Source organism: Rutilus rutilus (assembly GCF_951802725.1).
Source record: "Rutilus rutilus genome assembly, chromosome: 6".
Lineage (NCBI taxonomy): Eukaryota > Metazoa > Chordata > Actinopteri > Cypriniformes > Leuciscidae > Rutilus > Rutilus rutilus.
In genome coordinates this window covers 17,143,949-17,170,173 of record NC_140214.1, presented here as the reverse complement: position 1 = coordinate 17,170,173, position 26,225 = coordinate 17,143,949, and the positions used below count along the sequence as shown (strand labels likewise).

The window sequence follows — 26,225 nt, the reverse complement described above, 5'->3', positions numbered from 1 at the left end:
TCATAAACCCTTTCCTGGCACAGATTGTGTTTGTTCATGCACTGTTAGTTTCCTACCTCTTTGTGAGGCAATATTCTTTTATGAACTCTAACAATCAGAACATATTTAAATAGTGTTAGTCTTAGCTACAAACAGTTAAACAACAATTATATAAAGGAATCAAGAATAACAGCCAGTAAAAACACTCACGGTGGCTCAGCAACAAACTCTGACAAGACTGTGTGTTGTCCTGTGTCCATTCACAATCACAACTGTCACCTGTAAGCAGTAAAGTGTTTTTCAACCTCAAAATTGAATTTATTTTACAATAATTCAAATAATACAAATAATGTCTAAACTGTCTAAACTGTGGTTTAAAGAACACATTTTTCACGTTTAAAGGTTGGCTCAGTTTTTTTTTTTTTTTTTTGCACTACCTGATTTGGCAAAAGCAAACGTTACCAGAGCCACTGTAGAAATGCTACATTGTTGTACATTCTTTTCAAAAGTGCTATTTTTTAATATATATATGTATAACTTTTAAATAAGGACACTTTTAATGAGAAATTAAGCAGCTTGCTAAAAAAAATAAAAAATTAAAATTAAAATTACCACAGAAAAATGTAACTATCTTTAAAGAATATTGAGCTTAATATTAAGTTATACTAAATGACGCATTGTTTTTCCAACTACAGCAAAAACTTGAGAACATAGGAAATTAGGCTAAATTTTATATTCATTGACAACTACACAAAAAATGTTTATGGTCCATTTTTCCATGACAGCTGAACTTGACCTAATATAATCTTGCATATTTTTGTAAAATAATAATAATATTATTATTAATAATAATTATAATAAATAGTTGATAGTACATAACTGGTCTATCAAATATACAAAATAAATAAATGATATTGTAATAAAAATATAAAATGTATAACAAATATTATAATGCATAACAAATATTATAATGTATAACAAATATTATAATGTAATATATTTTCGGGTTTTCATGTATTTAATTGATATTAAAAACAGCCTACGCATTAATTTGTGGAGTTTAGTATTCAGTACATCAGAATCTTACACTTTCCAGTCCATTACTTACAAAAAAACAATATTGTATAATTGATACGGTGGAATTTCAAACGCTATCTAAAAATTTGTAGTAGCTACTGAAAATGACATAACAGCTTCTTAATGAAAACAATAATTGAGATAATCTAAGAAACGTAGTTTTGCTTTGCACAGTTTACACTGTATCAGTAGCCTGTTTGTGTGATTTGTTCTTTTGTATTAATTCCATGACTTTACTCAGTGACGTTTGTGTATTTTTATTACCTAGACACCATATTCCAAGACACTGGCTTTTAACGTCTCATTTCCATGACTTTACCAGTAAATTCGATTTTACTGTATTTGTATTACTTACTTGACAACATATTCCAAAAGACACTGGCTTTTAACGTCTCATTTCCATGACTTCACAAATAAATTCGGTTTTGCTGTAAATTTGACGATTTTTGAATGCAGCAGGTTCCCATGTGGTGCCAGCAGCAAGAGTGCTGTGAAACTATTCTAAGATCTTATTGGTGCATTGAAATGCCAGTCATTTTTTTTTAGCGTGCTCTGATTGGTCCAAACGAAGCACCACCTACATAAATAATCCAATAACTTCCGCTGACGATTTTTGAATGCAGAGCGGTTAATGTTGGTCTACGACTCGTGAGGGCAAAGTGGCAGAAACATACCAAATTAAAATCTGAGCTTTAGAGAGGTCGAAAATAACAAACCATATCCTGAGATGGATCCTGCATTGGCGAAACTACTTATTGGACTCGCAGTCAATATAAGTCGTAGTGATGGTAAGATGCTTGTTTGCTAACTGCTAATCTTTTACAAGCACGAACTGCATCATCAAATCAGTTAATGTCAAACCAAGTAAAATCAGATTAAAGTTAACATAATGCTTAGCGATGCAAAATTGATTGCAGCGAGAGGTTTCTAAAGATTGAAAATTACACAGAAAGATCAACAGAAGAGAAATTCGAAAGCAATCTTTTTGTAATAATCAATGTGTAAATAATGCAAACAACAACAACCTGTAACTGTTAATTCTTTCTTGTGATCCCTTGTCATGTAGGATAAGATTGCTACGGAAACATACACATTCTAGATGGCTGGGATTGTTTCTTTAAAGGGATAATTCACCAAAAAAGAAAATTTAGCCTACTCTTGTTGTTATAACTCATGTTATTCCAAACCTTAACCCAAATTACTTAGTTTCTTTTGTTAAGCAAAAGGAGATGTTATGCAGAATGACATCCTCTGTCACAATTTATTGTATGTAAAAAAAAAAAAAGATGCAATAAAAGTGACTAACACCTTTTTTGCACCAATGAGGAAAGTCTCAAAGTTCAACCAAGAAAATGCTGTTTGTTTATGGCACTGTTTCCCATCAATGCAGGAAGAATACACAGCGCCACTGTGAAAACTGTCAATGTCACTAAAGCTACAGTCAGTGTGGAATGGGCTGAGAAAGGCATGACTAAAGGAAAAGAGGTTGGTACTTAATTTGTCATAACATATGACTTTTTTTCACTGTATAGAACAGTTAGTACATTGACCACTGTGGAGTTGTTGGTGTTAGCACTTGCACAGCCCCAATGCTCTAGTATGTCTTTGTTATCTAGACTATTAAATTGATTGTACTCTAGGTTGACATGGATGAACTCAAGCAACTCAATTCTGACCTTATGCAACACCTTCAACCATGTCGTCAAGAGGAACCAGAGCGCACCGCGGCCCCTATCGCTGCACCCGGGATAAAAATGGCAAAAGTGAGTTCTGTATTCGTATCCTCAAATTCTGTGCATATGGGACAACATGAGCATTACTGTATTTTACGCACATTCATGCACATGCTGTGTCACTCTGAAATCACACTCATTTGTTATTTATTCTAAACTAAAACACATCTTCATCTTTAAAGGAACACGCCGACTTTTTGGGACTTCAGCTTATTCACCGTATCCCCCAGAGTTAGATAAGTCCATACATACCATTTTCATCTCCGTGCGTGCCGTAACTCTGTCTGACGCACCCACTGCTAGCCTAGTTTAGCACAAAGACTGGAGGGAAACGGCTCCAGCTAGCATACTGCCTAGAGCCCTGCACGGGGCAAAACATCCAGCCCTAACCGAGACCTGGCCCGTGGTGTTCAGGCCCGTGGTGTTCAAGCCCTAATCCGGCCCCAGCCCAAAAACGTCTGCAATCTTTCAGCCCGAACCCGACCCGAGACCAACATCAATGTCACTTTGAGCTCTCTCTGATGCACGCTGTCTCTGCTAGACGCACACACATACACACACGCTACTAGGTAAAATTGTATTATAGGCCTCAAACATAACTACCACCACCGACAATTATGCCCACAAATATTAATACAGACTGTCCATTACAGAGAAGCATAAGCATGCAGTAGAGAATATTATATAGCCAAATGTGATCCAGCAGTAAATAAAGTTTTACGGCCTACCTTTTTTTGATGTCAAGTAACTTTACAGAAGAACAATGTTTCAAAGAACTCTTCGCCAACTGGCTAACGTTAAATAATAATACGAATGTAATAAAGAAAAAAAATCCGTTGAACTGAGTAGACTCATTCACTGTTTATTCGCGAGTGTTGTGAAGAAAAAGAATAGCCACTGTTGAAGGCTTCAGGCTCATTGTTTGTTGTGGTAATCAAATCAAAACTCTTTCAAAACGCAGCTTTTCCTGAAGTATTGGGAACTTTTAGTAACTCCCCACGCTCCAACTTCTCCCTGATGCTCTGCATGGTCAACTGTCACCTAATGCATTGCACGCGCGCCGCGTTACTCGCATAATAGCATATTGCGTTGCATATTTATGATATTATCAATATAACAATATTTCATACAGTAGCCTGCGCTCTGCACGTATATTATGGGCACGATGAAAGGAGAAACGCTAAATGAGCCCGAGTCCGACCAAAGGCCGATCTGTAAAAAAAAAAAAAAAAATGGAAAGAAAAAAAGAAATTACCCGACTGCTCCCAATAAGTGACAAAATAACGTGATTTGTATAGTCACAGCGTGTACAAATAACATGGTCACATGAGACACAGACTTCTTCTAACCGTATACATACTGGGAACTATATTCTCAGAAGGCGAAGCACTGCTACTTGGGCGGAGTGATTTGATCGCAGCACTTGAGAAGCCCTGTGGTGAGGAGCAGAGAGTTCGCTCAGAGTTGGAGTAAATCACTCCGCAGAAGTAGCAGTGCTTCGCCTTCTGAGAATATAGTTCCCAGTGTATATACAGTTAGAAGATGGTTGTCTCATATTACCTTGTTATTTGTACACGCTGGCCCTCATTTATCATTCTTGCGTAGAAACAGGCGTATATATTGGCGTAAGATTATGCTTACACTCTTCTCATCGCCTGATTTATGAAGCTGTGCGTACGTTTGAAATCCAGGTGTACGCAATACCTGCCCTTGATAAATGCCGCGGCTGAAAACGAGCGTCATTAGAATAACACGCCCCTATATATTCAAGTCTCCGCTTCCCACACGCCCTCATTTTACGCCATGGACACACGGAAGACGGCAAAGAAGAGAAACTTCTTTGAGAAAGAGAAAACGAAACCAGGGAAGTGGAAAGAAACAAAATTGATTTCTAGATTTTTATTATTAATGACGCTTATTGTTATTTAGAAGAAGAATGTCGTTATTATTATTATTTGTATTATTATTATTTAAAAGAAGAAGAATGTCATTTTTATTATTTTGTCAATTATTTTTTTGGTCATTGAAAGCCTTTCATTACTAAACCCAGTCCGTGCACATCTGCCGGGCCTAACCCTGGCCTAACCATCGTTTCAAAGAATAGTACAACGGCGAGCGCGTCGAGTATAAACGCCTCGTCCGTTTGGGGAGGTGCGCGCGCAGTCTGCGGAGACGCGCTGCGGAGCCAGGCGAAAGTATAAACAAGGCTTGAAACGTCAGGTAAAGCGCACAGGCTCGCAACTTAAGGAATACATATGCCTACAATTCAAATGCTTTGGTAAAGTCACACAAATTAAACATTGAAGTCCATGTTGCACAAAAATAAACACTGAAGTTTATAATTACTATGTTGTTGTTTTTTTACAGTGGGTCATAATATATCATATCTTTTAGTTTGTCAGTGCGTTTTGTGGTGTTAGAAATTGTTTTTCTGCGCATTCCCGCACTCAAAACGTGCGTACACCACCTCCTGAGCTGGCGTAGGATTTGAGCGTGCCGTACGCCAACGTCCATATTGATAAATCTCAAAGTCACCGTGGTTTTGGGTGTACGCCAGGTGTACGCTGGAAATTTGGTGTACGCACTTTTGATAAATGAGGGCCGCTGTGACTATACAAATCACAACATGTAAATAGGAAAATGTTGGCGTTATTTTGTCACTTGGGAGCAGTATGCTAGCTGGAGCCGTTTACCTCCAGTCTTTGTGCTAAGCTAGGCTAGCGGTGGGTGCGTCAGACAGAGTTACGGCACGCACGGAGATGAAAAAGGTATGTATGGACTTATCTAACTCTGGGGGATACGGTGAATAAGCTAAAGTCCCAAAAAGTCGGCGTGTTCCTTTAAATCTGATTTAAATTTTCTATGCACAATTGACTGCTTAGTCATTTACACAGTGTCTTTATGTATGCTTCAGAACATCAGAGCATCAGAGCTTCTTTCAAGGTCATCAAGAATACCTACTTCAGAACGTAAGTTATATTATTCATTGTTTCCAGTAGGTTTACTCCAATTCATAGTTGGTCTCCTGACCTGCACCAGTGTAATCTTATGGTGTGTTTCCTATTTGAAGCTGCTCCTCAGGATTGTCCATCTGAAGAGTCAGGTTTGCATCAAGTGCATGCTCTCTTTATGCCCTCCAATCACACTCACTCAAGGCTGAATTGAACTTCTCATTAGACTTAATCAGGGTGTCTCTTCTCACTTCTGTCCACATGGTCTTTTCTACAAATGATCTACAAAAATAGGACATGCTAAAAATTCCTTTATAAAACGGATAGTTCCAGTCCTTGATTCTGATTGGTTGAGCCGCGTTCAAAGCCAGTGAAAATTACTCAACAAACATACGCCTGTGACCGCATTACATTAGTATTACTGCGCAACTGCCGTTTGTGATTCTTTGTTGCTGCATGTTGCTTTGGAACTACATTGCTTGACGGAGAAATAAATGTGTTAGAACGTTATATTTTTGGTTGCTGGTGTTTATTTTATGAATAAAATGAATATTAAAAAGGATATTTTTATGGAGTAACCGTTTTATAAAAGCAATTAGCCCTGCGAAGCTGTGTTTTACAGGGGATTTAGAACATCTAAGGGGGTTTTAGGCAACGCCCCTTAGCTGTTCTAAATGCACTGTAAAACACGGCTTTGCGGGGCTTATTGCTTTAGTCTCTGTCAGTCCAGAAAGGTCACATATGGAAGAGATAGTCATTAGTTCTAGCAGCCATCAATACACTGTGGCTGATGATTTGTCACTTTTGGAGAGACATCATATAACGCATATTTTTGTCCCTTTCAGCCTCTAGAAGAATGACCACACGTCAGACATGCTTGTTCCAACTGCCTGCCCCTCCACCTGTGGTCTCGGCAACGGCTGCAGAAGTAGTTCTCTCTCAGGATCTTCCCACATCTACGATCCCTAAACCTTCAGGTCTGTCTCTACATCAACATGATATTAAGATATGTAGTCAAGTTACAGGTTGTGTTGGATTGGCATGAACTTATTTTGATGGGTATCCGATGTGAGGTGAACGGACTGTAGGGCTGTACTGTCCTAGTCGATTAGTCGATTAGTTGGTCGATACGTTCTGGTTCGACCAAAATTCTGATTGGTCGATTTTCTGCCGCGTTTATTTCATCAGTTTTGCCGCGCTGATCGAGGCGCGCTCATTTCATCAGGTGGAAAGCAGTTCTGCTAATGGGGGTGTTTTCAGAATACCCTTGTTTCACTGTAACAGTCTACCCCCCTTTGTTTTCACCTTTTTTGGATTAGTCCAACCCAAGAGAGAGCGTCGAGCGTAGAAGGTTTGATGCTGAATATTATTTATTTAATGGTAAATGGTAAATGGACTGCATTTATATAGCGCTTTCACAGACCTATGGCCACCAAAGCGCTTTACATAGCCTCACATTCACCCATTCACTCACTCACTCATACACCAACGGCGGTGTCAGCCATGCAAGGCGCCATCCAGCTCGTCGGGAGCAGCTGGGGTTAGGTGTCTTGCTCATGGACACCTCGACACTTGGTCAAGTGGAACCAGGGATTGAACCACCAACCTTTCGGTTTGTAGACAACCTACATGAACCACTGAGCCACTGCCGCCCCAGTGAGAGCGTTTAATAGTCAGTCCTCACATGTCAACAACAAAGAAATCGACAGTGTGGCAGCATTTTGTTAAAATTGATAACAGGAAAAAGGTCGAATGCAAAGTTTGCAAGCAACAGTTTTCCACAGCTTGACGACAAACATGACATATCATCTACTGTAAAGCCTGTTTTAAAAGTGGTAAGCTCACTTGTCTGCGTTAACTTGCCCTGTCTGTTTTGAGTAAGCTATGAACATATCAGAATTTGCATATTTCAATGTTTTAGTGTGATAACCTAACTTTTTAATTTTTATTTGGAGCCTAATACGCAATTGCGCTGTGCTGTTGGTTGTGTTAGTTTTGAGCCTAGGATGCTTTATTTTTCAGTTATGCACTTTATTTCGTTTCTGCTCTTGATCTGGTTTGTTTAATAAATATTCTTTTTTTATTAAAGTGGATGTGCCTTTTGTGTTTATTAAGAGTAAAAGCTTTAAGTTAATAGTCTATTCGTGTCTCAGCTGCGAAGCTAACGTTAAGCTCAGCCTCGCTCGGTGCGAGGACATGCACGGTGAAATGATAGTGTCTGACTAATAATAACTTATTATTATAACATATGACAAAAATAATTGTCTAAATTATGTTGCATATTCCTCAACAGTTCTTGTGATGATATCACTAGTTGACAACATAGTACTATTTTCGGAAATCATAAGCTATGATATTGCGCAGGTGCACGTGATGCAGCGCTGTCAGAGCTGACAGACTCAAGTGTCAGACTCATTTCAGTGCAAAATAATTAGGTCAAAAACGATTTAATATACTGCAAATAGCCTACTAGTTGTTTGTTTATTTATAATTCATTTAGGCGGACAACAAGGCTACCAAGTACTGCGCACAGTGCACATCTAATTAATTTAACGTTTTTTTTTCTAACGTCATTTTTAGTCGATTTTAGTCGATTTTTAGTCGAAAATTTCAGGACTTCAGTCGACCAAGATTTTCTTTGGTTGAGTACAGCCCTAACGGACTGTCACATCCATACAGTTCACTTGTGCTGTCAGCTTGGAGACTCAAAAAATCATTGTTAAAAAATGTCACCATCTGGATTGGCAGGCTACCAGAGGAGACTTGTTTCAAAGCCAGCTTCTCCTCTGCTACCAACCATTGAGGCTATATGTGAGAGTGAGGCTTCCAAATGTGCCCCCATGGGTCCACCAAGTATGTACTGTTTTGAATTTGTCATGCATGCTTTGACATCATGGATATGGTGGCTATTAACATTTACAGCACTTATAGCACTGAACTGTTGTAATTGTAATCTTTTAGGCCATCGCATGTCTCAAATATCTGAAATGAACAAGGTGGCAAACAAACGGATGTCGCTTGCTAAAAATCCTGAAGCACAAAAGAGAGGAAAGGTACTGTATTTGATCCAGATATCAGGCCTATAGGTTTAAGTCCTTTTCAAATGAAGTCTGATTTTTTTGCACAAAACGGTGGTCATTATTAATATTACTTAATTACTGAACCATTCAGATATGATTTTTTTTTTTCTCTGCATTAGACTTTCATTGTGAATACTAGTATACTTTTTTTTTTTTTTTTTGCTAATTTACTTCAGAATATACAATTATTTTATTTTCAACTTTCAAATAGAATAATTGTAAGTTATTTTATTTATTGGTATTATCAATTTACTGTATCCTTTTTTCTTTTCTTTTTTTACTTTTCAGTTGTTTTGGTCACAGACTTGTAGTCTTGAAGTGGAAATGTGCACAAATGTATTTGAATTTCTCTTTTCACAATTTTGTTTCTAGTTTGGAGATGCAAGTCGCCCTAATAAGCAGTTTTACCAGATGATTGAAGAATACAGAGAGACCCTGGAGAAAGTACCCATGTCCTTGTCCGATCCTGTGAGTTAATGAACATAATATTAATATCATCATCTATTCATTCATATTATTTTAACACAAAGTGCATTTTTTTTTTTAGGTCAAACCTCACAGAATATGTGTCTGCGTTCGCAAACGTCCTCTGAATAAAAGGGGTAGGTTGCTGATAAGACCTCTCCAATTGACTCGTAATTGAATTGTTTGTTTGGCCGATTTTCATGTATTTCTCATTTATTTGTGTTCAGAGTTGGCAAAGAAAGAGATTGATGTGGTCACAATACCTGGTAATGGATCCTTGCTGTTGCACGAGCCCAAGCAGAAAGTGGATCTGACCAAGTACCTGGAGAATCAGACCTTCCATTTTGATTACTCGTTCGATGAAGACGCCACTAATGACTTGATTTACAGGTAGCTGAGTATTTTGAGTTTCTGTTTGGTGTATTACCATGTTAATTACCATGTGTGAACATGGCAGGTTTTGTTTATTCAAGAATTAGTTCACTAGTTCGCATCCGTGTCGTCCCAAACCTTTGTCTTTCTTCCAAGAAACACGAATCATGCTTTGTATTTACATGGAATAGAATTACTAGTTAAAACTTTGTATTTCACATAAATAATGGCAGAATTTATATTTTTGGGGGATATGCCAATTTTAACAATGTTTAACCTACAAAATATTCAAATGATTATGAATTTAACTTTTAGGTTCACCGCTAAACCTCTGGTTAAGACCATTTTCGAAGGTGGTATGGCGACGTGCTTTGCATATGGCCAAACAGGCAGTGGAAAAACCCATGTAAGTTGTTTATGCTTTAAAACAAATAATCCAAAACTGCAAAACCATGTTGTTGATCTTAAGGCATTCTTTACAGACTATGGGTGGAGACTTCACTGGAAAGAGCCAAAACAGCTCTAAAGGGATTTACGCCCTGGCAGGTGATTGTAACTGTCATATGTACTTTATAAAGTGGGCTGTTACGTTTATCCGTGTTCACTCTGGTATTAATCTGTCTGCATGCTTCACAGCACAGGATGTATTTACCCTCCTAAAGCAAAAGCGATATGCTGATATGGACCTTTGCCCATATGTCACCTTTTTTGAGATCTACAATGGCAAGGTTTGCAGATATTGTATTACATGTTTCCAAAACATTTATGTGATGTCTTGTCAAACGGATGGCTTATTGTGTTTGCTAGTGCAAATAAACCTCAAATTTCCAAATGATTAATGTAGTCTTTATGCTCAATTAAACAAGTGGGGTATTATTATTTGATTTTATGCTGATTTGATTTTTAGATTGTGGTTGCAAGCATAAAGTTCTTGTTCAGGCATGATGATGAACATTTTATGTGCACTGCAGGTGTTTGATTTGCTGAATAAGAAAGCAAAGTTGCGTGTTTTGGAGGATGATAAGCAGCAGGTCAACGTTGTTGGCCTGCACGAAGTTCCCGTGTTATCTGTTGATGACGTCATCAAGATGATTGAGAAGGGAAGTGCATGCAGGTAAATATTAAAGTAAACCCTGTGTCATGCTTGCTTAAATGGTCACGTTTATGCTGCAGCTCTTCTCACCAGTGTTATTTTAATATTGTGTTACGCTGTGGTTATACCCACTGAGCCTGTGGTTATATATTGTATTGCCAACTCATCACTTAAATATTTAGCATCTTATATTCTACGTTACTGTAATATTTTTGTCAGCATTTAAAAAAAAAAAAAAAAAATTATGATGATCCTTGTGTTCTATAAAGAAGAATGTTTGACAGACCCAGTCTAGACAGATAAATAGGAGCACAAAAGAGTTCTTACAGCATGGAACTCTGTATGTCTGCAATCTCTGCGTGGTAACAGCTAACAGACCGTTATCCAGATAACTTTTTTAAAAGTTCCTACAAAATGTTTGCAATACCAGAATATCAATTGATGTCCTTGTGATTTTTATCCCATCTTGAAGTATGACCAAGCGTTAAGTCAAATGTATTAGTGCTTCACAACACACACTGTTTCCAAGCAGCTTTACAGAAATACTATAATGTTAGGTCTATAATGCCTAAGAGATATAGGGCTGGCCAATGTATAACAATGATATATATATATATATATATATATATATATATATATATATATATATATATAATCTGGATTTAGATAGTACCTATATAGTCTTTATATTGTTGTCTAGCTGATCACAGGCTTTGATTTATACATTTCTGCGGCATCAATAAATGTCAGGAAACCCGATTTCTGGCCACATGTCAATGTCCATGGACCACTGGTTCTTTGGTAAGTTGTAAGGAACACTGTGGAGTCCAACTTCCTTCAATATAAGAATTCCTTTTGTTTTACTCCTGTTTTCGCTGTTTCTCCTATTAAATCTAGTCATGTTGCAGGATGTTTTGCCACTCAGTCTGGCTAAGGGGGTGTTATGATGAGAAAGTGACGTCAATACAATGCATCTGTTATTTTAGTTTCAGATAATTAGTTCAACAATAACACTCTCTCTGTCTCTCTCTCTCTCTGTCTCTCTCTCTATCTCTCCCTCCCAGAACGTCTGGCCAAACATTTGCAAATGCCAGCTCATCGCGTTCACATGCAGTTTTGCAGGTAATCCTAAGGCGCCGGAATTTCCTCCATGGGAAGTTCTCTCTGGTGGACCTTGCTGGGAACGAACGTGGCACTGATGTCAGCAGTAATGATCGGCACACATTAGTGGAGACTGCGGAGATCAACCGCAGCCTGCTGGCTTTGAAGGTGCTTTGTCTACCTCAGACTGATCGACCAAATAGGTTCATTTTAATACACACATTTTTATTCTATTTGTCAATATGAAAGAGTACAAATTTTGGATTCTTTATCAAATTACATTATTTAAAAATAATAATAATAATTCAAACACTTTTAAACTATGTAAACCATCTGAGATATGTTCATACAACTGAGGCCGGTGGCATGAAGCTAGTTGAACAAACTAATCCAACCTGATTTCGACACAACGCTTGGTATAAACATTGTCAACTCCGGGTTTGATCCAGAGTTTGTCATTAACTCTAGAGCATGTGCGCCTGAAAGTATGACGTGCAGCGAACAGCCAATCACACAGATCATTGTGCGTCAGTTTGATTAAGTTCTCGGTAGAGAGCCGCCGCAATTGACTTATCTGCTGAAGATTGAGATTATAAAAAAAATTCATGAATTTAAGTGCATTTACAGGGCAGGAATAAACACTGCTGCAGCAAAAGTTTGAGAAGGCAGCTGAAAGAAAATATCTGACTATCAATGCAGGTGAATCAACTGAATATATTTCATTTATATAGGTTTGCAAACAGCTCAAAAGAAAACGTGTAAGCTTAATCTGTCTAAAATCTTTATACATTTAATCTTATTTATATGTATTCAAATACAAAGTTTAATATGAATTGTCAATTCATATAATTATTTGAATATGTATTATGAATAGACTTTTCACAGACTGTGACTGGTTTTAACGGTCATCAGCATTGTAAATCCGGCAAGGGTTTTTTTTATATTTTCTTTTTCTTTTCTTTTTAAATGCACAGCTACATTTATAATACTATGGCCTGCCTGGTTTCACAGACAAGGCTTACGCCTAGTCCCAGGCTAAAATGCATGTTTGAGCTGTTTTAACTGAAAGCAGCTTGCACTGACAGTGCCATTTCTGTCTCAAGATGCACACCAGTAATGTGGTTTTCTAAGGCACATTTATAAAAGCTATTTAAAGGTGAACTATGCAGAATTTTTAAGGTTTTTTTTTTTTGTTTGTTTTTTTTGTTTAATTTACCTTAACTGAACAGTTTCGGAGTCATTGGAATTTTTTCGGGTTGAATGGTGGTCTTATCCCACCCCCCTAGCGCATGTGAGCGGAAAAAACACCCTTGCAACTTTGGCTCCGTGCGTTTGCCGGCTTCTTTGAATACAAATGCACATGACCAGAGGGAGAAGATGGGAGGGGGGGAGAGTCGGCAACGAGTTTTGACAAGTGTTGTCAAATATCTATTCCGAAGCTGTAGGGGGAGCTCTATAGAGAAACCTGTGAGCAAAAAGCGAGAAAACAGAAGAAATTGCCAAAACTGCATAGCGCTGCTTTAAATTTCCTAATTGAACTAAGGCCTAAAGCCCTGTCTGTGAAACCAGGCCTATACTTTGTATTATAATACCTTTGCATTAAATTACAAGAAACTAGTTAACGCTGTTGTGAGGTTTGTTTCTAATACAGCAGCTGTGGGAGTGATGGTAAAATTGACTCTAAAATGACTCAATTTTGTCTCTAAAATGCTTTCACTTTAAACCGCTTTATTTTTTTAGCAAGAGTGACTTTATTGCATCAGATATGTCACTGTGCTTACAACTGATTGGTCCAGTTTGGGTTTGCGATCTCTAATCCAGAATAAAACCTGCTCCAGAGCAGATTAGCCTTGTAGCGTAAGTTGCAATGTCGATGAACAACGCTAAAAACCAATCCACCTTGAGCCCAAAAAAGCGGAGTTTGCTCGAACTAATCTCAAACTCTGAAGCAACTGAATCTGGCTTCATGCAACAAGACTTTGTTGATTATAGCTTTTGTTTGCTGCTCCATTGTATTGTAAGAAATTAATTAGTTCCCAGATGTTTCACCATTCATACAAACACAAAAGTAATTGGCAGTTACAGAGTTTGAATGCAATAACTTTCATGTCTTACCTGACTGTTCAGGAATGTATCCGCTCTCTGGGTCAAAACAGTGAGCATATCCCATTCAGGATGAGCAAACTCACCCAGGTGCTCCGGGACTCCTTCATTGGAGAAAATTCAAGGACCTGTATGGTAAGTGATTTTATTATTTTTCTTTTTTCTTTCAGTAACCCTCTTTTTAGAGCTTGCTTTTAATACTGTTATTTATTGTAACATTAATCTCCTTGTTTTTCCATTTTGCCTGTTATAGATCGCAATGATATCACCTGGTATGGGCTCTTGTGAATACACTCTGAACACACTACGTTATGCAAACAGGTGCTTTTTTTTAATCTTCATGTATTTGAATTTGTTCAAACGACCTCTGGTGGTGTGATTTAGTTATTACAGGCAGTTTTGTGTTTTTCTGACAGGGTAAAGGAATTGAATGGCATGTCCAAGGGAGCTTCAGTGGAGAATGGTACACACCTAGAGATTTCTGAGGAGGGAAACTCCTCAGAGGAGGTGAGTGAATTTGATGTTTTTGTTTTGCTTATAAGTGGTTGAATAGAGCTTTTATTTGAATGCCAAGTCACGGAATTTGACAATTTTGAACCAGTTAATTGTATTTCAGGAAGTCATAATTTAATATTTCTTTGATTTATATAAATCAAACAAATTGAAATAGCTAGCCGTAAAGTTGTGATGAAATGGAAGGCAAAAATTGTGACATTGAAAAAAAAATTATTTTAGGATGAGAACTTTGTTCTATCCTTTGGTTCTTGATTGGTAGGAGGTAGATCAGAATGTGAGTGCAGTCAAATGTAAGAAAGTGGCAGAGAAAACTAATTGACTGGAGAAGTTTGGCATATGTCATCAGAGAAGATCATGCTATGGCTTCATGTTTCTTATTTAAGGTATAAAAAAAATTAAACCTATTCATGGATGAATCATTCACAATAAGATACATTTAGAAAATAGGTGAATTTCATGCCGAGTTTAATGTTTGAGACTCATCTAATGCATGTTTCTATTTAGCTTGCGTATAGAATGTCACAGCTTGACATTCATGTGTATATACATGCATGTGTTTGATTTATTTATAGAAATGTGGTGCAAAAATTGCTCAACTCCCCCAAATGTACTTATTTTTCAGGAGTCTGTTGTCCCAGCTTTTGAGGCTATATCACAAGTGTCTAATATGGAGGAGAGGTTTTATGAAGAATTGAAGGTTTGTAGCTGTCTGGCTTTCCGGATGTCTATTGTGTAAACACACCTGCTCTGAGTGGGCGGCTTTGTTTTAAACCTCACTATCACTCAAAAAGTTATAAAACTCCCCATAGCAGTGAGATTACAAAACACCCCTTTGCTATTTGTTTACCCCTGAATGCATTTCTTCAGACATGAGTTCTTTTAACTGCTCTGAGACCTTGAGTCATTTCTGTTTCTCATTTCCAGGGGTGCAGCGAGATTGCCAGATCCATGGAATGTCCCTCGTTTGATATTTTAGCAAATTTACCAGAGATTGATGCATTTATGAAGAAACTGCAAGGTATTTCATTTTAATCCGAACAGAGACATGCACTACCATTCTAAAGTTTTGGGTCAATAAGGTTTTTGAAAAAGTCTCTTGTGCTAACCAAGGCTGCCTTTATTCTTAATTTCAGTAAAAACTGAAATATTGTGTTAATGATGTTCCAGCTGTTTTCTAATTTAATGTTATTTATTCTTGTGATGGCAAAGCCTAATTTCAAGCAGCAATTAGTCCAGTCCCATAATCTTTCAGAAATCATTCTAACATGCTGATTTGGTGCTCAAGAAATACTTCTTATCAATGTTAATAACAGTTGTGCTTATTGATATTTTTGTTTTTTTAAGAGCAGCATTATTCTTTGAGGTTGAAATCTTTCATTATAGACACATTATAAATGTATTTACTGTCACTATGGAACAATTTAATGCTTCCTTGCTAAAGTGTTAAATTCTTTATATATATATATATATATATATATATATATATATATATATATATATATATATATATGTATATGTATATGTATATGTATATGTATATGTATGTGTGTGTGTGTGAATGGAAGTGTACTTTTATTTAAGGGAAAATAATTGTCTATGAAGGTCACTAGAGCATTCTACACCAGCGCACTGAATATATAACGTTTATAATTACAGCATTGAAATAGTTTTTCTTCTTGTTGTAGAGTCTTACCAGGCTTTGAGATCAGCTATTGAAGCAGAACAGAGGGTCAGGATGTCACCAACCTAATCTAAGATGAGATTCAGCTGCGAACAACTGCAAAGAAACCTCTTAGAAAAGCTAATGCAATTTCAATTTGTTCTTTTAATAATCTTATCTGCTATCTGGCTAGAGATGCATCAAGTGTTTTGTTTTTTTTGTGTGTGTACGCTTTAATTGTTTTTGTGTAGTGAATAAAGGTTCCCTCATCTTGGATCTTTTGTAAATCACATTTTGAATGCTGTGTCTTGGTTTTTCAAAGCAGTCTTCATGAATCATCAGCTTTTGGTTTTTTTTTTTTTTGTTGTTGTTGTTTTTGTTTTGTGCATTTGGGTTCTAACTTGTTTCACATCACATTGAAACGTTGTTGTTGTTTTTTTGTTTTTTTATCACCAAAATGAGACCCTTTCCATCATCCCCAAACCCCCACCCCCAGCCTTGACCTCCAAATCGCCACTATATACAAGCCACAAACAGTGTATACACTTGCCCTGCAAGCACAAGCTGACACATGACAAATCAAAGGCCTAATAAACAGCTCACACTGAACAGTTTACCTCAAAGGATGAAAATAAACAAAATCGACCTGTGAGTGGGTGGCCCCACATCTCCGTGTGAGGCCTAGAAGCTCAACAGCTTCCTCTGAGCTCTTTGGGTGGTATTTCCCACCCCCTCCCAAACTATTTACCCCCATACTGTGTAAATGCATATATCTGTGCTTGCATATATTGCACCAAAATTGTGAATACAAGTTAAATATGTATCTTGTTCGATCACTACGTTTGATGTAGACATACTGTTGCACTCCTTTTACAAGACTGTTCATTGTTTAATACTTAATAAATGATTGTCATTCTCTATATCTAATTATCAGTGTATAATTTCCATCCAGTTTTTTGGGGGGGATTATGTGTGCATGTGTAAAAAATGTAGAAAATAATTGTTCTGAATATATTAACATGTCACCTATAGTGATGTTGTGGTGAACTAATTAAGTGGTTGGAATATTTTCTTTGGATTAAATCTTTTTGTTCAAACCTTTTTTGTCTGTTTTAATATTACCCACACTCTTGCATGACTAGGGACTTGGGAGGGTCACCTCAGGAAAACCTACCTGAGACCTTGATTATAATTGGATCCTTCACTGGTTTTAACAGACTGAAATAGTTTTGATTCAGTTTTGCATTGAGTCTTTGGCTGTATCTAGCCAGCTTCTGAAACAACATGCTTAGAATAGCAAAAAGACCACTGGCTTGTTACAAACATGGTTCCTTCGGTTCGGTTATCCACCATGCATTTTAAAAAAGACCAGAGAGCTGAAGGAGCTTTTGCTGGGATTTTCGATTTGGAAATGTGTTTCATGCGAGGCTGAGTCTTGTATCTGTTGGCCCTGAGTCTGTTTGACTCTGCTCTCTGGATTCCAGCTGTCCACATGAATATTTTCTCAATGTGGAGAAAATTGGCAGTGGCTTATGCTCAGTTCCCATCACCTCCACAGACTAAATAAACAGACAAACCTCCCAGCGAGCCCATCGGAGGACCATGCAGAACAACCTCTGTTTTTCTTTTCCTCCTGACCCCTTTCTTTCTTCTCTGTCATTCTGTGGCTCTGGATTGTCTGTGAATGGATCTGGATGGGGAAAGTGTCCATCAACGTTGCCAGGCCTGTGGCAGGGCTGCCTAAATGTGTTATGGTGCTTGGAGATGAGCCTTTCCATAAACACATGCACACATATTACACCATTCCCCCACCCCCCATACAAACAGTCTATAATGTGATACAGGCAATGTGTGTATTTTGTACAACCGAATATTACTTTGTTGTTTAACTTTCCCTTCAGTGAGCTGTTAATCGAAAACCACTGAGACGGTGTGTTAATTCGGTTAAAGAACCGGTTCAAAAGAATGACTCGTGTCATCTTACTAAATCAGTGAAAAATGACTTAATTTTCAATCTGACTGTTTCTCACACAAATATATAGTTTGGCTTGAGAATACACTCAACGAATCGCACCTTAATGGCGCTTTAGTGGGTTTATTTTGTTCTTTTTGCAGCTTGATACGTATAGAAAAAATCTGCATGATGATTCTTCAGAAATACTTATTTAATGTTGAACAGGAGAAATAAATGGGGTTTAGATTCAATCCAATCTTTAGCTGTTAACTGTTCTAGATTTCGATATTTTCATGTGCAGTTCAGGGTGCAGTGTTTCAATGCTGAATTTGTTGTCCTGCACATGATCCTTTCCTACCAATAGAGGGCAGTCCAACTATGCATACAGACTTTTTACTGAACTCGCATGTGAATGTTGCATTAGAAATAACATTTCCTGCCGTTGTAATAGTGTTGAGGAATTTATGTGCACTTTTATTTATTTGTTTTAGCATGTTTACTCATTTAAAAATCAATGTGAGTGCTACACACCAGGAAATTCCCAGCATCTTGAATAGCTTCAGAGTCAGCCACATTGGCGCTTGCTTATTTTGCATGCAGTTTGGCATCGCCTGCCATGCTCATTGGCACCGGTAGTGAGTCTCTAAATTTAATGTATTCACAGAGGTGTTTTAATATTTGATTTTGTTCATGAATGCTACACTGTTTTCAAGGAATTGTTGAATATTCCTAACGGTCATTTAGGATGTTTCCTATGTCTTTTGTGATACTTTTGCTATTCTTTTCCAGGTGGAATGATCAAATGCGCATGTCAGTGTGAAAAGATGCAGGCGCTGGCGGCAGGCCTATGCTCTGTCTGCAGGGCTGTGGTGAGTGTGGGTTTCCCCAGCTGGGTATGCCTGTTTATGCTTCCATTTCAAGGCGTCTAGAGGACATCGTGCCCGTCAACACAGGTGTGCAAACCACAGAGTCTAACAAAAAGGGTGTATTATTAAAACTCATGCAGACGTTCATCTTTTAGGCCTTTATATAAATAAACTCTGCAAGGAGTAGAAATTGTAACTGTTATTAGACGTTCTATAATCTTTTACTCTTAACTGTCAGCAACCTGAAAAATGTCTGTCTTTGACTCTTTACCCAAATTGAGTACTCTAAATTAAGGCTATTTCTCTTCTATTCCTGTTGGGGCTTTAAGGTTTAAGACATTAATTAATGACTTTCTTTAATGCTGCTTTGAAATTACATGTTTTGTGACAGCGCTATACAAAAATGACTTGACTTACTAAATGCCAAAAAAGAAAAAAAAAGCCAATTTGTTAAAACAGCAAAAATGTTAATGTGTTAAAATATGTAATGCCAATATGAAGCAATATAATATGCTAAAAAAAAGATTAACTGTGCTATTTTATATGTTATTAAATTAGAGTGATTTCATCAGCACAGTTTAGGCAGTGCATGTGGTCTGATGTGTGTCTGGGACTAGGCTTTAGCCTTGTCTGTGAATCCGGAGATTATATTGTAAAATATATATTATGTATGTATGTATAAAATGAATGTTTACTTCAGTACATTTGCTTTAGAGTGTTTTTCTTTTAAAGAGACCAACCATAGGTCTGTATTCCAAAGCATTCATGAATTACGACCGTTTAAGTTCATATCTATGCTCCAAAAAGGGAGTTAACAGGTTAAGTACGATGTGTGTGACATCTGCTTTAGTCTCTCTGCACTACAGATCAGTTTTGTAGTTTAATGGCCAATATGTATTTTTATTGCATGGCTCTCTGGAATACTTAATCCTAATTAATATTAATGATTTAAAGATAAATCAATAGGGTCTCTTGTGGATCATTCCAGAGGCAAGAAATGTCTGCTGGACTTTCACTGAGCCAGTTCAGGACCAGTCAACACATACATGCTTACACACTCTCTCATTTAAACATCCAGAGAAAGAGGGACTTGCCTGTCTCTGCTGCAATGATGGATTTAGGCGATGAGAGGCATTTTGTTTGGAATATTGGGCCTCCTCATGCCTTGGCCCCATCCCTTTGGGCCGAACATGCCAGACTGAATACATAGCTCTGAATGAGGGCAAGAACTCCCTTGCAGCCTATGAGAATACCATTTAAAGTGTCTTACTATGTTATCTAGCTTTACAAGTGTCTTAATTTACAGTAGTGTTTATCAAATTTATCCCAATATGATAACTTTTGTAAAAAAACAACCGGATATTACGTTACTTTCCCTTCAGTGAGCTGTTAATCAAAAACCACTGAGACAGCTAGTGTCTTAATTTGGTTCATTTCAAAGAACTGGTTCAAAATAATGATTTGTTCACGATTTCAGCTTACTAAATCGTTGAAAAATGACGTAGTTTTCAATCTGACTGTTCCTCACACAAATATATAGATTGGCTTGAGAATACACTCAACGAATCATACTTTAATGGTGTTTTTTTGTGGTTTATTTAGTCATTTTTGCAACTTGACGTATAGAAACTTGACACGTATTTGCAACTTGATGTGGATAGAAAAGATCTGCATGAAGATTCTTCAGAAATAATTCTTTAATGTTGAACAGGAAAAATAAATGGATTATGGAGCCAATGAGTTGGTGTCATTTCATCAACACATTTAAAATAATATGAATCCAACATGAATAGAAACATTACATGATTTCTAAGAACTTGACTGGAACTAGTGGTTACGTAGCCTACTGTGTCTTTATTCAGCTTCAAAGGTTTATCAGATATTATTGTTCCATTTACATTTACAAGCGTCACCATACTTTTACACCATATACAAGTGTCTTACTTTGTTACCTAGCTTACAAGTCTCTTCATTTACAAGTACTTTTCAGTGTGTTTATCCAATTTAACATGTCTATAAATAAAGCTTAAGACACAAGTGCGTTCTTCAAACTGTATGAAAGCTGGAACTGACTGTTGTGGGTTGCTGTTTTTTATTTTGCAGTCTTTATTATAGTCTGAACAGCACCACCTAGTGATCAAGCACCTTCATAACTTTCCGATTTGAAACTTCCACTTGCAAGTTGATGCATAAGCTTGTAAATTCTTGCAGTTTTTGCTCTAAATCATGAACTATTTTAGATCCTCTTAAACATTACACTTTAAATCTTACTGACCAGAGTTGTGTAATACGTCTACACTGCAATTACAGAAAGTGCATGGTTCACTACTAATCGTCAGTGAATTGCTCATTCCAATTACTGGTAAAAATCTGTTTTTAAATCAAACTGTTTGTTTTTTAATCACACAAAATTGCTTAACTTTGTGTTAAGCTGTAAGCAGCTACAAAGAGTCTCTTTTACCAAAACTGTCCATCTTGCATTAGCAGAAAATGTCTCCAAACCTGTAGTTTACAGTAAGTTTTTCATATTAAACTTGGTAATGAGTAAATTAGGTTGTTTTTATTCTCCAATGTTGCATGTAAAATCAAATTTAATTAAAAAAAAAATTCTGAACAGACACTTTTAACTTGCTCTCCAAAAAAGCTTCAACACAGATCTTTGGATTTTTTTTCACTACCCACAAGGCCACTTCCATATCAGTACTATGAATGTGTTTCAAAAAAGTGCTATAGATACCATATATGGACAGACATTTTAACCCAGAGCACCCGAGGACACATATGGCGCGGCGTTCAGCGCTACACAACATGTTGTGCTGGCCACATAAAATGGCTCTGCCTGTCTCCTCACTACGTTCATTACGTTTTATTACCTCTCGCATGTGTTTAATTATAATCTGATGTTCTTTTACCCAGAGTGCCATACTACGCACAACTGCTTTATGATTATTCCCTCTCCTATTTCGAACGTAGACAGCTCTGCCCTGCGAATTGCAGTACAATTTGTAGAGAGCATGCAGTCTAGAAAGATTTACATCCCCAAATAAAGCCCTTGAAGCACACAATGCAACTCTAACATGGCTGGCATTCAAACTGTTATTGTTTTAACCAAACAAACCACTTCTAAACACTGGGTTTGCATTACATGTTCGTATTTAGGCCCTTCTGTAAACATCGCTGGGCAGAATGAATCAATTAAAAGAGCATTACGTTAGTTCCTGTTTATTTAAAACATGTTTACACTGCAGGGGCCGGCTTGAAAATTCATATTGTTTTCTGTACTGGAATAGGACCTAGAAATTGCAAACACATTTGTTAGTTTGAAGTGATTTCTGTAAATATTGATCCGTGCTCTGTATAATGAGGTCAGTGAACTAATGAGGATAGGTAAACAAGACCTATGGATGGACACAGACTGATTCCTTGCTGCGGCTTCTCGTTTCAGTATATGTAGTAGGGCGGATTTAGTTTAGGTGGATGTTTTTTATGATAGACATGTTTAGACAAAATACTGCATTGATTATTACGAGGTACCAGAAAACATCTTACAGTGATGACAAAATAACATAACATAACATAACATCTGATTTTTAGATGTTTTCATAAATGTTAAAATTGTGGTTATCACATGTTAAATATTTATTTATTTAAAAAAAACACCAAAAAAAACTTGAGTTTGATTTGAAATAGAAATTTTTGTAACAATGTGCAAGTCTTTATTGTGACTTTTGATGAATTTAATCAAGTTCAAGTGAGTCTAATGCGAGGGACTACCAGCAGAGCCTGGTGGTTGGATCTTAGGCTTCTGGAAGTAGTGTAGGGATGAACAAGTTCAGAGAGATAGGCAGCAGCTAAGTTATGAAGAGATTTTGAAGTCTATTCTCTGTCGAACTGGCAGCCAGTGTAGAGATTTGAGAATCGGAGAGATGTGGTCATATTTGCGACACTTATGTAGAAGTCTGGCCGCAGCATTTTGGACTAACTGAAGACGAGCGATTTGAAAACTTGATATACCGCAATATAAGGAATTGCAGTAATCTAGCCGACACGTAATAAATGCATGAACGGCCATTTCCAGAGTTTTCGGAGTGAGAAAGCCTTTGATTTTAGACAGTAGACGAAGTTGGTAGAAACTGGAACTGATTACGGATGAGATCTGTTTTGTCAAATTTTAAAGGCTGGTCAACAAGAACACCTAAGTTCCTTTAAAAGCCAATAGACTCTCTAACTCTGGACTTATGCACTGAGAGGTTTCATTTGGGCCGAAAACAATGACCTCAGTCTTGTCTTCATTTAGGAAGAGGAAATTTTGGGCTAGCCATGCTTTAACCTCCTCTAAGCATCGCAGAAGAGAATTCATCGCTGCAGGGTTGTTTCCCTTGATTGGAATATAAATTTGAGTGTGGTCCGCGTAAAAATGAAAGGATACGCCATGACTCCTTGAATAGCGCCCAGAGGTAGCATGTATAGAGAAAATAGAGAAGGAGCCAAAATAGAGCCCTGTGGAAGACCACAGGTCAGAGGTGTCATGGAGCTGGAGAAATTACCCATCTTTAATTTAATGCATCCTTGCGTAATACAAGTATTATTATTATTACTATTTAGTGTTTGTACAGTATTTTGATCATCTCTTATTCATTTCAATGTGGAGGTAAACTTGTGGGAGTTGTTTTTGCCCCATATCTAAAGAAAGAGTGGCATCTATTTTACATGGCAGCTTTATGACATTTTCCTCACCACCCCTTTCCAGCCATATCAACCCTCAAAAAAACCATAATACTGGCTAAAAGAGATAAACAGTGAATAGAAATGTAATCTTTTTATCCATTTTCAGTCATGCCGAGAGGGAGAGACCCGTGCCAGTCACCATAAATGTAAAGCGCACACACACACACACACACACTTTTAACTAATCAGCCCTATTGAATTCATGCAACAATGAGCGCTCATCCTCTGGCCACCCAAGTAGCACAGCAGATCATGTGTTCCTTCTTTTGTTCTCACCCAATTTTTTTCCCTCCTCCTTTTTGCCTGCCCCATATAGACACTGCTTTGCTCCGATTGTTGCCATCCAGACGCAGCTATCTGTTGTTAAAGGTGTCAGCTGTTATCTCACCCATATATTACAGACTATTTCAAAGATTCTTTCAGTTTGTGCCAGCTTCTGCCCTCCATATCTGCCAGTTCACACACACACACACACACACAAACAAACAAACACACAGCTCTATCTTTCTCTTTAAATCTCATTCTCAATCTGCTCTGATAAAGTTTATAGAACTGAATGGTAGGCAGAGTCAGACCCCCCATTTTGTTTTGCACAGTGCCAGTGTCGTTTGGCTCCCACAGCTCACGATACGCTGCCAAAGCCAGACATGAATGAGAGACAGCCCTATCTCTCCTGCGATCATCTCTCTCGCTCTAGTTTCCTCACTCGGAGCATGTTCAGTACGTCACAGAGCAGCTCGCTCTTCAGGAAGATGTAGTTAAACTACGTCAGCTGTCCTAATCTCAGTGCTTCCCAGCGGAAGCCGTTGATAGCTCTGGACCTCCAGTGAAGATTTTTGTTGCTTCTTCAGGAGTTTATCTGGAAACTGCTTGTTTAATCATATATATATATATATATATATATATATATATATATATATATATATATATATATATTCATGGTCACAAGCTCTCTATGTCTTGGCAGATCAAGGTTTTTCCAACCTTGATTTAGTGGTTATAACCTGTTGAGTTTGGTTTAAAGTCACATTAAATTTCCATCATATACTTTAACGTGGAGGCTGCCTAAACTTTTCATGCATGATTTAGGAACACATAATTGACTTAAGAATGGGCATTTGAATGAAAATTGATAATGTGTTTTAACTGATTTGCTTGTTTCCCCCATAAACTTCCATTTTATATGCATTTCTCAATACGTATGTTTACATACACAACTTTTTGTCAGTTTGAATTAATCCAATCCGATTTCAGATTCTGAAACTTCCGTTTACATGAACAAATTTGCACAAGGTATTTTTTAATCTGATTGAGAAGATTCAGCTCAATTATTTTCCCCCACTATTCATCAGATTATTTCAGGTCTACACAATACGATCAATATTTAATTCAAATCAAGTTCAGACGGATCGAAGGCTTTTCAAAGCCGTTGCGCCATTATTAACAGATTATTTGGGTGCATGTAAACCTAGCTTTTGTAAATGCATAGCAAGGAATTCTCATTTTACATCAGCAATTTTGACAAAGCAGAAGCTTTCAACATGTTCCTTTTGATAAACTGAAACTCTAACACGTAGACCGAGATCATGCCCCACGGCCTCAGTTGTTGCTCTCCGACTCCATGAGGCAAAACCCTTGACCCGCTCACTGTCTGTCCTGATACTGAGGGGCCTCGACAGTAACTTCAAAAGCCAGAGGTGTATCAGATTCAGACAGGCCCGAGGAAGCTGACAGATGAGCCCGTGTTGTGGGAAGCCGAGGAATTTACAGCACACGCCTTTCATCTCCATTGGTGGGCTTATTGTACTGACGACACTAGCCTGGGGAGTCATAACAATAAAACAGGAAGTGTGGAGCTGATACATCTAAACTGCCCTCCCCTCACCTAATCACCTCTCACATCATAACAGCATTTTGTTGGCCAAAATAGAGGCTTTTTTTAAGTGATAAAATGTATAAATAACTTATGACAGTTTTTTAAAAAAAGAGGCCATAGAAGAAAAAAGTCAGTTTTTTTTTTTCCATTTATTTTGTTAGTTGAATTCCTATAAAGGGTGAAGGAAATGATGGTCACAAAAGGTTTTTCTTTTCTTTTTTCCCCACAAAGTTTTCTGAAGTCACAGTGATTTAGACAACAACAAAACCAGAAACTTCAAATCTTTACATGAAGGAGGAAAGGCAAAGAGTCTACAGAAGGTGGACAACCGTAGCCACACCTTTCCTTCATTATTTCCAACAGCAATATGAAAATTTCAAAGCCTGCTCCACCCATACTCCCCCCACAAAAAAAAACAAAATCTCAGAAACAAATAGATATAATTATATATTTATATTTATAATATATTTACTCTTTAAAAATATAACTTCAGTCTAGTGACTAACATCTGTACAAACTACAAAAATAAAAATTTAATATAAATAATTTATATGGCATGACATACATTTGAAACAAAACCCCTATGCAGGACCCCCATCCCCTACCCTTGTCTCCTGTCTGCCCAAGCCACTCCTATCCTTAAGCTTTACATGTGCTTTAGATTGCTTATT

At 37.4% G+C, this 26,225-nt stretch overlaps 1 protein-coding gene across 2 annotated transcripts; it reads left to right on the top strand.

Annotated features, from left to right (window-relative positions):
- The first annotated feature begins 1,623 nt into the window (after positions 1–1,623).
- On the top strand, positions 1,624–17,230 carry kif2c (kinesin family member 2C). Of its 2 annotated transcripts, XM_084411526.1 has the most exons (22): positions 1,624–1,844; positions 2,447–2,541; positions 2,697–2,819; positions 5,704–5,758; positions 5,860–5,892; positions 6,586–6,717; positions 8,489–8,593; positions 8,702–8,793; positions 9,193–9,288; positions 9,368–9,422; positions 9,513–9,675; positions 9,973–10,063; positions 10,140–10,203; positions 10,294–10,385; positions 10,629–10,771; positions 11,815–12,019; positions 13,979–14,089; positions 14,208–14,275; positions 14,371–14,461; positions 15,093–15,167; positions 15,395–15,488; positions 16,156–17,230. In XM_084411526.1, the coding sequence occupies exons 1-22, from the start codon at positions 1,784–1,786 to the stop codon at positions 16,218–16,220; spliced, it is 2,109 nt and encodes a 702-aa protein (XP_084267652.1). In that variant the 5' UTR covers positions 1,624–1,783; the 3' UTR covers positions 16,221–17,230. The 2 variants fall into 2 exon arrangements, with proteins under 2 accessions (XP_084267652.1, XP_084267653.1); XM_084411527.1 differs by lacking the exon at positions 5,860–5,892 and having other exon boundaries at positions 1,659–1,844.
- Positions 17,231–26,225: the final 8,995 nt, after the last annotated feature.

Excerpts from the sequence above, each read along its gene's own strand:
- kif2c (XM_084411526.1), top strand. The coding sequence starts at position 1,784 with ATGGATCCTGCATTGGCGAAACTACTTATTGGACTCGCAGTCAATATA. Across the intron at positions 8,794-9,192 it reads AAGCACAAAAGAGAGGAAAG|TTTGGAGATGCAAGTCGCCC; the intron begins GTACTGTATTTG and ends TTTTGTTTCTAG. Across the intron at positions 14,090-14,207 it reads AAAATTCAAGGACCTGTATG|ATCGCAATGATATCACCTGG; the intron begins GTAAGTGATTTT and ends TGCCTGTTATAG.